This window comes from Amblyomma americanum, chromosome 10, assembly GCF_052857255.1.
Source record: "Amblyomma americanum isolate KBUSLIRL-KWMA chromosome 10, ASM5285725v1, whole genome shotgun sequence".
NCBI classification, from domain to species: Eukaryota; Metazoa; Arthropoda; class Arachnida; order Ixodida; family Ixodidae; genus Amblyomma; species Amblyomma americanum.
Window position 1 is genome coordinate 105547830 of NC_135506.1, and position 12884 is coordinate 105560713.

The 12884-nt window shown below is 58.3% G+C and overlaps 1 protein-coding gene across 1 annotated transcript in view; it reads right to left on the reverse strand.

The window, feature by feature from the left end:
* LOC144106567 (ATP-binding cassette sub-family C member 3-like) overlaps positions 1–12884 on the reverse strand; it is a 159690-nt gene that overhangs the window by 26069 nt on the left and 120737 nt on the right. Inside the window, exon 25 of the mRNA XM_077639412.1 lies at positions 1369–1535. Coding sequence (XP_077495538.1) covers positions 1369–1535 — 167 coding nt within the window. The remainder of the gene's footprint in view (positions 1–1368; positions 1536–12884) is intronic.

The window sequence follows — 12884 nt, forward strand, 5'->3', positions numbered from 1 at the left end:
TATGCAGAAGAGCCAAAATTTTATTACAGATTACTAGATATTCCTGCTTATGATTATTTATTGTGATATTACTGTATAACGCTTTTTTTAGTATATATCTAATTGTCTTCTATTTATTTGCACTTGTTCTCTATGAATTGTATTTCTTGACACGTTTTTTTCTCTTTTTCTTTTTCTTTTGTTTTGTTTGTTTGTTCGCCCTCTACTTGCTGCTCTAATACTCTTATGCACCCACTAATGATAGGAGGTCCCCCTGGCAGTTTCTCACTCTGGGGCCTCCTGATGCTGTATATAATACGTAAGCCCGTTTCTTGTACATGCAATAACAATAAACTTGAACTTGAACTTGAACACACACACGCACACACACACGCACACGCGCATACACACACGCACACGCGCACACACACGCGCACGCACAACACACACGCGCACGCACACGCACACACACGCGCACACACGCGCACACGCACAACACACGCACGCACACGCACGCACACACACACAATCGCGGACTTCCACGAATAGGGCAAGTAACGCTCAAACATTAATTAAGAACTGCTTGAGATCATGTAAAATAATTAATGCTTTTCACGAGGACGTAAGCTGCATTTGCTCTGCTATCCTGGCAACCTGCGAAATTGTGCAGACGTAGTCCACAGATAGGATGCACTGAGTAGTCATGTGATATACCTCGTGACCTCTTACTTGTCCTTATTCTTCTTTGACCCTTCCCCATCCTCCTCTTACAGAAGGCGCTAACGCTGCTCAGGAGTGGTCGCCTAATGCCTGCTTATTTTATGTTTCCTTCTCATTCTCTTGTAAAAGGCACCAACACCCTCCTACTTAGGCCCCTACTCTTCATGCTTCTACGGGGCGACTCTTGCTCCCCCCGAGAAGGTCTTAGGTCTCTCTGACCGAGTATAGCCCTTCATGAGAACGTTGTTAAGCCCGAAGCGCTTGCCGCAATGATGAGGCTATACCAACACCATCATCATCATCATCATCATCATCATCATCATCAGCCTTACTACACCCACTGCAGGCCAAAGGCCTCTCCCATGTCTCTCCAATTAACCCTATCCTTTGCCAGCTGCATCCACCCTTTGCTTGCAAACTTCTTAATCTCATCCGCCCACCTAACCTTCTGCCGCCCCCTGCTACGCTTACTTTCTCTTGGAACCCACTCCGTTACCCTTAAGGACCAGCGGTTATCTTGCCTTCGCATTACATTCCCTGCCCAAGCCCATTTCTTTCTCTTGATTTCGACTAGGATGTCTCTATACCAACACATTCTTCGTGAAATTCTTCACGTTTTGTGATGACTCTCACGCGATTTAAAGCTGTTTTTCATTCGCAGTTACTCACCTGAGGTTAGTGCCGCCATCTGTGATCTCTAGCAACAGCCCTTTCACGTCACTAGACACGACCTTGGAGAGGTGGGACTGCTCCACTGCTCGCAAGATGTCTGCGTCGGAGTGCGATTCCGTAGGGTCCAAGTTCATTAGCAGAGTACCTCTTACAAGGCTCGGGTCCTGAAATGCCATTGAGCATGCTCATAACTTTGAAACTACATCGTGAAATGGCAGGCTGCTGTACATTTCTCTCGCAACAGAGCAGCAAAAGCTACTACAAATCTTTTCAGATTGGCCTTGACGATCATACACGGCCACGCGCCACCGATACTGCTTCTTTAATGGCCAGCGATGCTCCATCATGGTTAAAATACGAGTTACTGGATACCAAAGCTTTCTAGATCTTTTATGCATCGTCATTGTCATGAACTCAGTTTTGCGCATGGACTGAACCATAACTGAATGTTCCCTCAAAAAATGCCTAACTTTAAGAGTCATATGTCATTAGCACAGCGATGCCTCATTTGGCGGTCACAGAAGCATGTGTACTATTTTCGCCAGCATGAACTCGCGTGGGGTCCCGTTTTGTAGGCATGGACATCTGTGCACAGTTTTCTGCTGCAGGCCAAAAGGTCATACCTAAATTGGTTGCAGCCGTAAACTTCACGTCAGCCGGAGAACGAGATTTTTAAGTTCGTGGCGATGGGGCAAATTTGCCAAAGTTGGAGAAATTCGTGGCATTTCGGAGGAGCACAGGACAAGTACAGCCGCCCAAATCATTGCGCGACGGCCGCGTTTTGAGTGCTGCTCTCCTACAACTTATCACGGGCCAACTTGCAAAAGTATCAAATCTAAGCACAGGCTCATTCTAAGCACAAGTTTCCTTCGTCGTGAAGTGGAGGAGGGCAGAAATAGCAACCGTCGCGCACGCTAGATAAAGATTTGGCCGGCTTACAGTCCTCGTTCCGGGTTCATTGCGTGTCTACGTGATGTTGTTGCACTATTTATAGTGTCCTTATATGATTAAAGGTTCTCCAAAGCTATTTGTAATAGATGCGATTCCGCTTGCTATTTTTTTGCACACGCTATAAAACCTTCTTGCGGGAACGAGAAACCATAAAATGAAACGCAAAACCAGACGAGCATGGTGAAAGAAGTTGAGAGACAGACGAGCGCCGACTTTCAACAATTTATTGCGAACCGAAAAGCAGCACATACAGGCTAATCGTGGCCGGTAACCACACGTGCTCAGTCCCCAAACCAGTCAATGGCGACGCAAGTATTTTAATTCCTTGGGAGATAAAGCAATGAACTGCTCGATCGACACGCAGTTTTCTCTAAAACTATCTACGATCCGTGCCTCGATATTTTCAAGGGTTAGTTGGCAGGTGCCTCTGGTGACAACAGTGCAGTCTTCGTAGAGAGGCACGCAGCTCTATTTCGGACAGGGTTATGCACTCTGGCCGGAACTGTGCACATCAATGGAGTCATCACTTGATTCACGCTTTCTACGGCGCGCGTCCAAGAACCCTCCGCACTTTTCCCTCACATTTCTACGCTGTTCGGACAGGCGGTTGTTAACACCTACCCCCCCCCCTCCCACACACACACACACACACTTTGTCATACATTGCAAGCTTGCAGTTAGTCGGAAAAGATTGCCCGCTGCATCACAAATATTGCACCTATGTCATCTTGTAAAGAATCTTTTTCCTCCCTTAACATTATTCCCATAGATAACCTATACGATTTTCGTTTATTACAGGCCGGCCTTTGATGTCGGCCGCCCTTTGACGACTGTGCTTTAGGTTGTAATCTTTGGCCCCCTGACTGTCACGTGGTTTTTTGGCATATATTGTGCTGGGTTTTCCTCGAAAATAAACAGTTGTTGGTCAGCGCCCGCCCTGTCGTCAGTGTTTTTTATGCGTTGCATATTGCAATCACTCAGTTCAGCCCTTGGGCGCGGCCAGGCAGCCACCATTGACCTTTAGCGCAACCACGTGACGTGACGTCACGACAGCCGGAGGAAAAGCTGGGCCGCAACTCGCGCGGTCGCGCGCGGCCGCAGCCACCACCTGACTCCCCTCCTCCCGCTAGGGGCGCTGCGCCGGCGCGTGCCGTCACGGAGGAAAAGCTGGGCCCCAACTCGCGCGGTCGCGCGCGGCCGCAGCCACCACCTGACTCCCGCTCCTCCCGCTAGGGGCGCTGCGCCGGCGCGTGACGTCACGGAGGAAAGGCTGGGCCCCAACTGGCGCGGTCGCGCGCGGCCGCAGCCACCACCTGACTCCCGCTCCTCCCGCTAGGGGCGCTGCGCTATGATTGACGTCACGGCATATGTATAAAAGAGCTGCGCTCCTTCGCCGGGACAGTTGCCTTCCCAGGATTCGTTTCGGCGCCTGTTGTGCTCGCGTCTGCAGGTGGCGTCAAGACGGTTGTCTGGACGGCGTACAACCGTCTTGACGCCACCTGCAGACGCGAGCACAACAGGCGCCGAAACGAATCCTGGGAAGGCATTTGTGCCTCCCTCGTTTCTGCCCGCTCCCCAGCCAGGGCTTGGCGTCTCTTCCGCTCCCTCCTCGCCCCTCGGACCCAACTCCACCCCCACCTGGCCATTGCTGTCTCCTTGGGAATCACCTGCCAGGAGCTGGCGGAACGGCTGGCTGATGCCTTTTTCCCCTCTGGGGACTCCCGGCCACCAACCCAGGCTCCTGCCCTACCTGCCCCACCCCAAGGTTCTTCACCTCAGAAAGCTGGCATAATCTCCACCTGCACTGCGCCCTTCACCCTCCGGGAGCTCTCGGCAGTGCTGAACCGCTCCAGGCGTCGCACTGCACCCGGCTTAGACGGCATCACCTACCAGATGCTACGTAACCTCGGCGAGGACCACCGGACCAGTCTGCTGTCCTCCTTCAACGAGGTGTGGCGGACAGGTATCCTCCCCGACGCGTGGAGAACTGCCCTGGTCGTTCCCGTGCGGAAGACAGGCAAGCCGCCATCTGCCATCAGCTCCTACCGGCCTGTCTCCCTCACCTCTGTTCCCGGAAAGGTCATGGAGGCCATGGCCCCGGAGCGCTTGTCTTGGGTGGGCAACGTCACCTGCCACTTCCCGGAACAGCAATCGGGTTTCCGTCATCATCGCTGTACCGCTGACTCCATCGCGGACCTGGTGTCAACCCTGGAGGACGCGAAGCACAGTCGCCATATAGTATGCCTGGCTCTACTGGACATACGAGGCGCCTTGGACAACATCCGCCACGAGGCCATACTGGAGGCTCTCAACATCATGAGAATCTCCAACAACATCCTCCAGTATGTCCGGGGCTTCCTTGCTGACCGCCGAGGGTGCGTCCGTCTGGGCAATGCCACCAGCTCCCCCCGGCATATCTGCCGTGGCGTACCTCAGGGAAGCGTCCTCAGCCCCCTACTCTTCAACGCCGTCTTGGCCCTCCTGCCCAAGGATCTCCGTCTACCCATCCACGTGGCCATCTACGCGGATGATATCGCCATCTGGTGCCGTGGGCCCCGCAGATCTAGGGTGCAAACCATCAGAAACGTGCAGCGGGCCATCGATGCTGTCGCCGTCTCTTGGAACGTGCAGGCCTCAGCATATCCCCCTCCAAAACACAGGCGATGCTTCTCAACACAAGGGTTGGCGCCCACCCTGGCCGGACCTTCCTCCACGTTGGTGGCCGTGACCTAGCCTGGAGCAGCCAAGTGAAATACCTGGGCCTGCTCATCGACGTTCGGCTCACCTGGAACCCGGCAGTAAGCCACTTCCTGGCCCAGTCCTCCAGGATCCAGGGGGCTATACGTAGCCTCCTAGCCAAGGGCAATGGCATCACCCCCAGGCTGGGACTCCAGCTATACCAAGGCATGGCCGTCCCAGCAGTTCACCTACGCACTACCGCTCATCCGGCTCACTGTGAGCCAATACCTGGCCATCGAGCGGAAACAGCGGGAGGCAATACGACTATGCCTTGGACTTTCCCCGCTCCTCTCCCGTGGCCGCAACCCTGGCAGAAGCAGGTTCATGGCCCTCTGGAGCTGCTATCCAGGCGCACCTCTCTCCGCCACATCGAACGCCTCCACAACGCGCCCGATGGCCGTCCCCTTGTGGACCGCCTTCTCACGAGGCCCAACTCCAAAATGGGTCAGATGGACCAGTTCTTCGAAGACCTCGTGGGGGAACAGCCTGAGTCCTTCCCCCTCCCTCCTCGCCCGGACCTTGGACACCTCTACGAGGTCAACCTCTCTCTACCTGGCTCTCGGTCAAGGCGGGACACTCCCGCTCTGGGCTTACGTCAGGAGGTCGCTGCGGTTCTTCATGCTGAACCCCCTGGCACCGTCACTATTTTCACGGATGGCTCCGTCCTCCCAGGACCATGCTCATCTGCGGCTGCAGCCTGCACAGCCCCATCGCTCTACTTGAGCAGACAGGCCAGCAGGCTTCCTTTTGCGGCATCGTCCACAACCGCAGAACTTGCCGCCATACACTTGGCCGCTGACATCCTAAACCAACGCCCTGGGATCAAGGAGGCAGCCATCTACACCGACTCCAGGGCAGCCCTCCAGCTCCTCCTGAGGCCATTCAAGGGTCCTCCCATCGCCCGTAGGCTTGCTTGGCGGCTCGACACACTGTGCTCCAGGGGAACCCGCATCCGTCTCACCTGGGTCCCGGCCCATATCGGTGTCCAGGGCAATGAAGAAGCGGACTCCCTTGCCAAATCTGCCCACTCTCCGGGTACTCCGCTCTCCAGGAACCTGTGCCCCTTGGATCTGGCAAGGAACACAGTGGACCGCCTCCTCCTCCTAGATCACCCTGATCCCAGGGTGGCAAACGGCCATCCCCCCCATCCACTCCCAACTCGAGGCATGGACTGCAAAGAGCGCAGCCTCCTACTGAGACTCAGGGTAGGCTGCGCCAACACCGGCTCCCGCTTTTCCGCATCGGCCTCTCTGACTCCCCGGGTTGCTCCTTCTGCACTTACCCGGAAGAGACTGCCCAATACCTCCTGTGTGAATGCCCTGCGCTTGTCTCCGCAAGGACTATCATGGAGGCTGGCTACCGCTCCCTGTGCCTCCCCTGCACATCAGCGGACCACCTTCTCTTCCCCGGCTTTCATAATCCTGCCAAAGCCCTCCGGCACCTCCTCAACTTCCTGGAGGCCTCCGGCCTCTTTGGCCGCCTATAGGCCACAGGGGACTGCGTATGTCATTCGACATCCCCCTCCCCACATCCCCTTTCCCCATCCCCGCTCCAAGCTGTGCCCCCGCGATATGGGTGGCAGAAATCGAGCACATTCCCCACATAGCCACAAGAAGAAGGATTCGACATTATCATTGCGGCTGCGCGCCTACCCTTTCCTTTCAATCTTTTTTCCCCTCCCCTCCTCTTTCTACGACACGCCGGCAGTGGGCGTGGAGGCTAGTCCTCCAGTAGACAAGCCCGTGTCTCCCTCCTTTTCATCCTTCCCAACAATCACTGAAGAAGACGAAGCCGGGACAGTCGGGAGAGCTGCCCCGGACGCCAAGGAGAGAAGTCTCTCGCCGCCCGTCTCCGAGGGGGTTGTTACGCATTGCGCCGTCGCCGCTGTTGCGTACTCCTCCTCTTCGAACGGGCCCTCTCGCCGATCGCGCGGGAAGCTCCGCCTCCCGCGGTGCCCGTCCTCATTTTGGGCGGGCACTCCCTTGCTCTGCGCCGGCTGCCCGCCTCCTCCGGGCTGCCTCGCTACTGCTGGGACCATGGCGGCCTCACGCCGTTCCCTTCGGACGCTCCTGGAGTACACTACCATCCACCGCCGCAGTGCCAGCCTGGGTGTTGACCCAGCTATGTTCCTTCGCCACCTAGAGGATAGCGTACAGTTCCTGCTTGCTCAGACCCAGCAGGGCCGCCGCCTTCTCGATGCCCCTACCAACATGAAGGCCGCCGGGCGCCGCAGCCCCTCCCCTGCTCCCAAGGTGACAGACTACTCCCCGGCCCTCACTCGCCTTCGTGCTAAAGCCAAGGAATTCCTCAAGGCCAAGGAAACCGCTGCTGCTGCAAATCTCCCTCCTCGCACTAAGAGGAAAGCTCAAGGGAAGAAGATTACCTCCCCTCCTTCTCCCCCGGACACATCGTCACAGGAGACTACCTCCTCGCCACTTCCTGAGCCTCAACAAGAGCCCCACCTTCCGACTGAGGAACCCACTGTCATCTCAGTCCCACCCCAACCTGAGGCCCCGGCTGTGGTGCTCTCCAACTCAGCCTCCCCCCAGCTTGACCATCCAGGCCTCCCAGGGGTGGACATCGTCCACTTTCCCCCCTCCCACGAGAGGATACTGCACCTTCCTGTCCCCCCCTCCTACTTCGGACGGCAACCCCCCAGCCCTCGGAATCTCCTATACAGGAATGGCAAGGGGACACCAACGTAATTGAGCATCCCAGCACCCACCCAGCAGCAGATGCATTCACCCCGGATGTCCATCCCACGGCAGAAGGAGAGTGGACCACTCAAGTAAGTCGTGGGCGCCGCCGTCGTCCTCGCCGCCCTCCCCTTCCCCCCGAGACAGTGGACGGACTTGTGGGGACTATCCTCTTCCGCCCCCAAAAGAAGGGCACCTCTTTCCGGCAGCTCTGCAAGTTCCGCATAGCTGCCGAACTCTCCTCCATCCCTGGAGTCTCTTCCGTGAGGGTAAACCCCGCCCGCAATATCGTCGCTGTGGACGTCCTCACAACCCAGGCAATGGAGGCCCTCCTGGACACACGCAGCCTCGTCGGTGTATCCGTTCGCCCGCGACCTGCCGCGGACAAGGTCACCTCCATGGGATACGTCCATGGCATTCCTGCGGACGTTGGGGATTCAGACCTCCCTTCAGCCATCGAGGCATCCGTGCCTATTCTGGGTGTTCGTAGAGGCCCGCCCAACAGACTCCAGATCCGCTTCGGGGCACCACTCCCCCCACCCCACGTTTCAATATTCAAGCTCCGCCTGCCAGTCCGTCCGGCCCTTCCTCGTCTTATCCAGTGTGGCCGATGCGGCCGCCTCGACCACGTCACGGCCAGTTGCACCCTGAAAGAACGCTGCCGCCGCTGTGGACGCCAACATGGCTCCTCTCCCTGTGACGCCCCTGCACCCCGCTGCATTAACTGCAGAGGGGCCCATCCCGCAGACTACCCAGCATGCCCACGATGGCAGGAAGAGCGACGGGTGGCAGCGGCCGTCAACGCAGCAACAGAGCCTGTCTCCCGGAGAGCCATCAGAGCCATCCTCCGGACAGGGGAGATGTCCTATGCCCAGGCTCTCAAAACCCGGCCAACACCTGCTGCTCCTCCCCGGCCACCTCCACCCCCAGAACAGCCCGCAGGCACACAAAGCCACCCCGCGCCTGGCCATCCTACGGGCAACACATCCCCAGCCCTCCTAGGAGGGCACCTCGAGCATCTGACGCGGACTTTAGCAGCTACCCTCCAAGCCATTACGCTGCTCCTCCCCGCGGCGTCCCAGTCGCCACCGAGTGTGGCTCATGGACAGCATCCACAGCCAGTCCATCATGCCTAGATCTCTACCAGTAACCCCCCGCCCAAGGGTTCTCCAGTGGAACTGCCGTTCCCTGCGACCACGCAGAGCGGAACTTATCAGCCGCCTTGAGGCTGACCCCTCACCCCCGGATGTCCTTGCTCTTCAAGAGGCTTACCTCCGTCCAGGGGAAATTCGCATTCCTGGCTACGTGGCATACAACAGCAGATCCTCCTGCCTCCTTACCACGTGCTCGGCCGACCCCTGTCTGGACCGTCTACACCCACCAGGAAGATCCAGAGCAGTACTCTTCGTCCGCTCTGACCTCCCTCAGGCAGAAATTAACGTTGATGATGCCACAGTCGCGCCTATGGAGTGTGTGTGCGTCAGAGTCCGTCTCAGGGGTGTCGACACTGCTGTAGCAAGTGTCTATGTCCGCCCTGTAACCCCATGGGACGCCTACTCCTTGCCACATCTTGTCAGCCTTATAGGCGGGGACTGCCTCCTCTGCGGAGACTTCAACGCTGCTCATCCGAGGTGGCGCTCCCGCAGAGCTGATCGCCGCGGCCGTGACCTTACCGCTGCCCTGCGTGGTACCTCCCTCCACATCCTCAACTCTGGTGTTCCCACTTTCGTCCGGAGGGGAGGTGTTCGCTCGTGCATCGATCTGAGCATCGTTTCTCAACGGTGCGTCTATGAGTGGTGCCCCTCCCCGGATACATGGGGATCTGACCAGTACCCCATCGTCCTCAGCCCCAAGCCTGGAAGAAGGGCGGACGGACGCATCTACAAAGTGACCCATTGGGACCGCTTCCGGGACCTTCTTGGCAGCCTACCGCTCCAGGGCGATCTCTTGGCACATGTGGCAAGGTGCGCGGCAGCAGCAACCATCACCTGCGAAGTCCCCCCTCTTCAGCCCGTCCCTGATCTCAAGTTGCTCCACCTAAGGGCCCAACGACGGCAGATAAGAGAGAAGGGCCCTCCGTACTGACAGAGCCGAAGACTGGACGGCGTACAACCGTCTTGACGCCACCTGCAGACGCGAGCACAACAGGCGCCGAAACGAATCCTGGGAAGGCATTTGTGCCTCCCTGGTTTCTGCCCGCTCCCCAGCCAAGGCTTGGCGTCTCTTCCGCTCCCTCCTCGCCCCTCGGACCCAACTCCACCCCCACCTGGCCATTGCTGTCTCCTTGGGAATCACCTGCCAGGAGCTGGCGGAACGGCTGGCTGATGCCTTTTTCCCCTCTGGGGACTCCCGGCCACCAACCCAGGCTCCTGCCCTACCTGCCCCACCCCAAGGTTCTTCACCTCAGAAAGCTGGCATAATCTCCACCTGCACTGCGCCCTTCACCCTCCGGGAGCTCTCGGCAGTGCTGAACCGCTCCAGGCGTCGCACTGCACCCGGCATAGACGGCATCACCTACCAGATGCTACGTAACCTCGGCGAGGACCACCGGACCAGTCTGCTGTCCTCCTTCAACGAGGTGTGGCGGACAGGTATCCTCCCCGACGCGTGGAGAACTGCCCTGGTCGTTCCCGTCCGGAAGACAGGCAAGCCGCCATCTGCCATCAGCTCCTACCGGCCTGTCTCCCTCACCTCTGTTCCCGGAAAGGTCATGGAGGCCATGGCCCTGGAGCGCTTGTCTTGGGTGGGCAACGTCACCTGCCACTTCCCGGAACAGCAATCGGGTTTCCGTCATCATCGCTGTACCGCTGACTCCATCGCGGACCTGGTGTCAACCCTGGAGGACGCGAAGCACAGTCGCCATATAGTATGCCTGGCTCTACTGGACATACGAGGCGCCTTCGACAACATCCGCCACGAGGCCATACTGGAGGCTCTCAACATCATGAGAATCTCCAACAACCTCCTCCAGTATGTCCGGGGCTTCCTTGCTGACCGCCGAGGGTGCGTCCGTCTGGGCAATGCCACCAGCTCCCCCCGGCATATCTGCCATGGCGTACCTCAGGGAAGCGTCCTCAGCCCCCTACTCTTCAACGCCGTCTTGGCCCTCCTGCCCAAGGATCTCCGTCTACCCATCCACGTGGCCATCTACGCGGATGATATCGCCATCTGGTGCCGTGGGCCCCGCAGATCTAGGGTCCAAACCATCAGAAACGTGCAGCGGGCCATCGATGCTGTCGCCGTCTTCTTGGAACGTGCAGGCCTCAGCATCTCCCCCTCCAAAACACAGGCGATGCTTCTCAACACAAGGGTTGGCGCCCGCCCTGGCCGGACCTTCCCCCACTTTGGTGGCCGTGACCTAGCCTGGAGCCGCCAAGTGAAATACCTGGGCCTGCTCATCGACGTTCGGCTCACCTGGAACCCGGCAGTAAGCCACTTCCTGGCCCAGTCCTCCAGGATCCAGGGGGTTATACGTAGCCTCCTAGCCAAGGGCAATGGCATCACCCCCAGGCTGGGACTCCAGCTATTCCAAGGCATGGCCGTCCTGCAGTTCACCTACGCACTACCGCTCATCCGGCTCACTGTGAGCCAATACCTGGCCATCGAGCGGAAACAGCGGGCGGCAATACGACTATGCCTTGGACTTCCCCGCTCCTCTCCCGTGGCCGCCACCCTGGCAAAAGCAGGTTCATGGCCTCTGGAGCTGCTATCCAGGCGCACCTCTCTCCGCCACATCGAGCGCCTCCACAACGCGCCCGATGGCCGTCTCCTTGTGGACCGCCTTCTCACGAGGCCCAACTCCAAAAGGGTCAGATGGCCAAGTTCTTCGGAGACCTCGTGGGGGGACAGCCTGAGTCCTTCCCCCTCCCTCCTCGCCCGGACCTTGGACACCTCTACGAGGTCAACCTCTCTCTACCTGGCTCCCGGACGAGGCGGGACACTCCCGCTGAGGGCTTACGTCAGGAGGTCGCTGCGGTTCTTCATGCTGAACCCCCTGGCACCGTCACTATTTTCACGGATGGCTCCGTCCTCCCAGGACCATGCTCATCTGCGGCTGCAGCCTGCACAGCCCCATCGCTCCACTTGAGCAGACAGGCCAGGCTTCCTTTTGTGGCATCGTCCACAACCGCAGAACTTGCCGCCATACACTTGGCCGCTGACATCCTAAACCAACGCCCTGGGATCAAGGAGGCAGCCATCTACACCGACTCCAGGGCAGCCCTCCAGCTCCTCCTGAGGCCATTCAAGGGTCCTCCCATCGCCCGCAGGCTTGCTTGGCGGCCCTGACGCACTGTGCTCCAGGGGAACCCGCATCCGTCTCACCTGGGTCCCGGCCCATATCGGTGTCCAGGGCAATGAAGAAGCGGACTCCCTTGCCAAATCTGCCCACTCTCCGGGTACTCCGCTCTCCAGGAACCTGTGCCCCTTGGATTTGGCAAGGAACACAGTGGACCGCCTCCTCCTCCTAGATCACCCTGATCCCAGGGTGGCAAACGGCCATCCCCCCATCCACTCCCAACTCGAGGCATGGACTGCAAAGAGCGCAGCCTCCTACTGAGGCTCAGGGTAGGCTGCGCCAACACCGGCTCCCGCCTTTCCTGCGTCGGCCTCTCTGACTCCCCGGGTTGCTCCTTCTGCACTTACCCGGAAGAGACTGCCCAACACCTCCTGTGTGAATGCCCTGCCCTTGTCTCCGCAAGGACTATCATATAGGCTGGCTACCGCTCCCTGGGCCTCCCCTGCACATCAGCGGACCACCTTCTCTTCCCCGGCTGTCATAATCCTGCCAAAGCCCTCCGGCACCTCCTCAACTTCCTGGAGGCCTCCGGCCTCTCTGGCCGCCTATAGGCCACAGGGGACCGCGTATGTCATTCGACATTTTCATTGCAGCTGCGCGCCTACCCTTTCCTTTCAATCTTTTTTCCCCTCCCCTCCTCTTTCTACGACACGCCGGCAGTGGGTGTGGAGGCTAGTCCTCCAGTAGACAAGCCCGTGTCTCTCTCCTTTTCATCCTTCCCAACAATCGCTGAAGAAGAAGAAGAAGAAGCCGGGACAGTCTTATACCCCTGTCACACGGGCATTTCGAGGGCCCTCGAACCGACTCAAAGGCGATCGAGCGCTGCTACA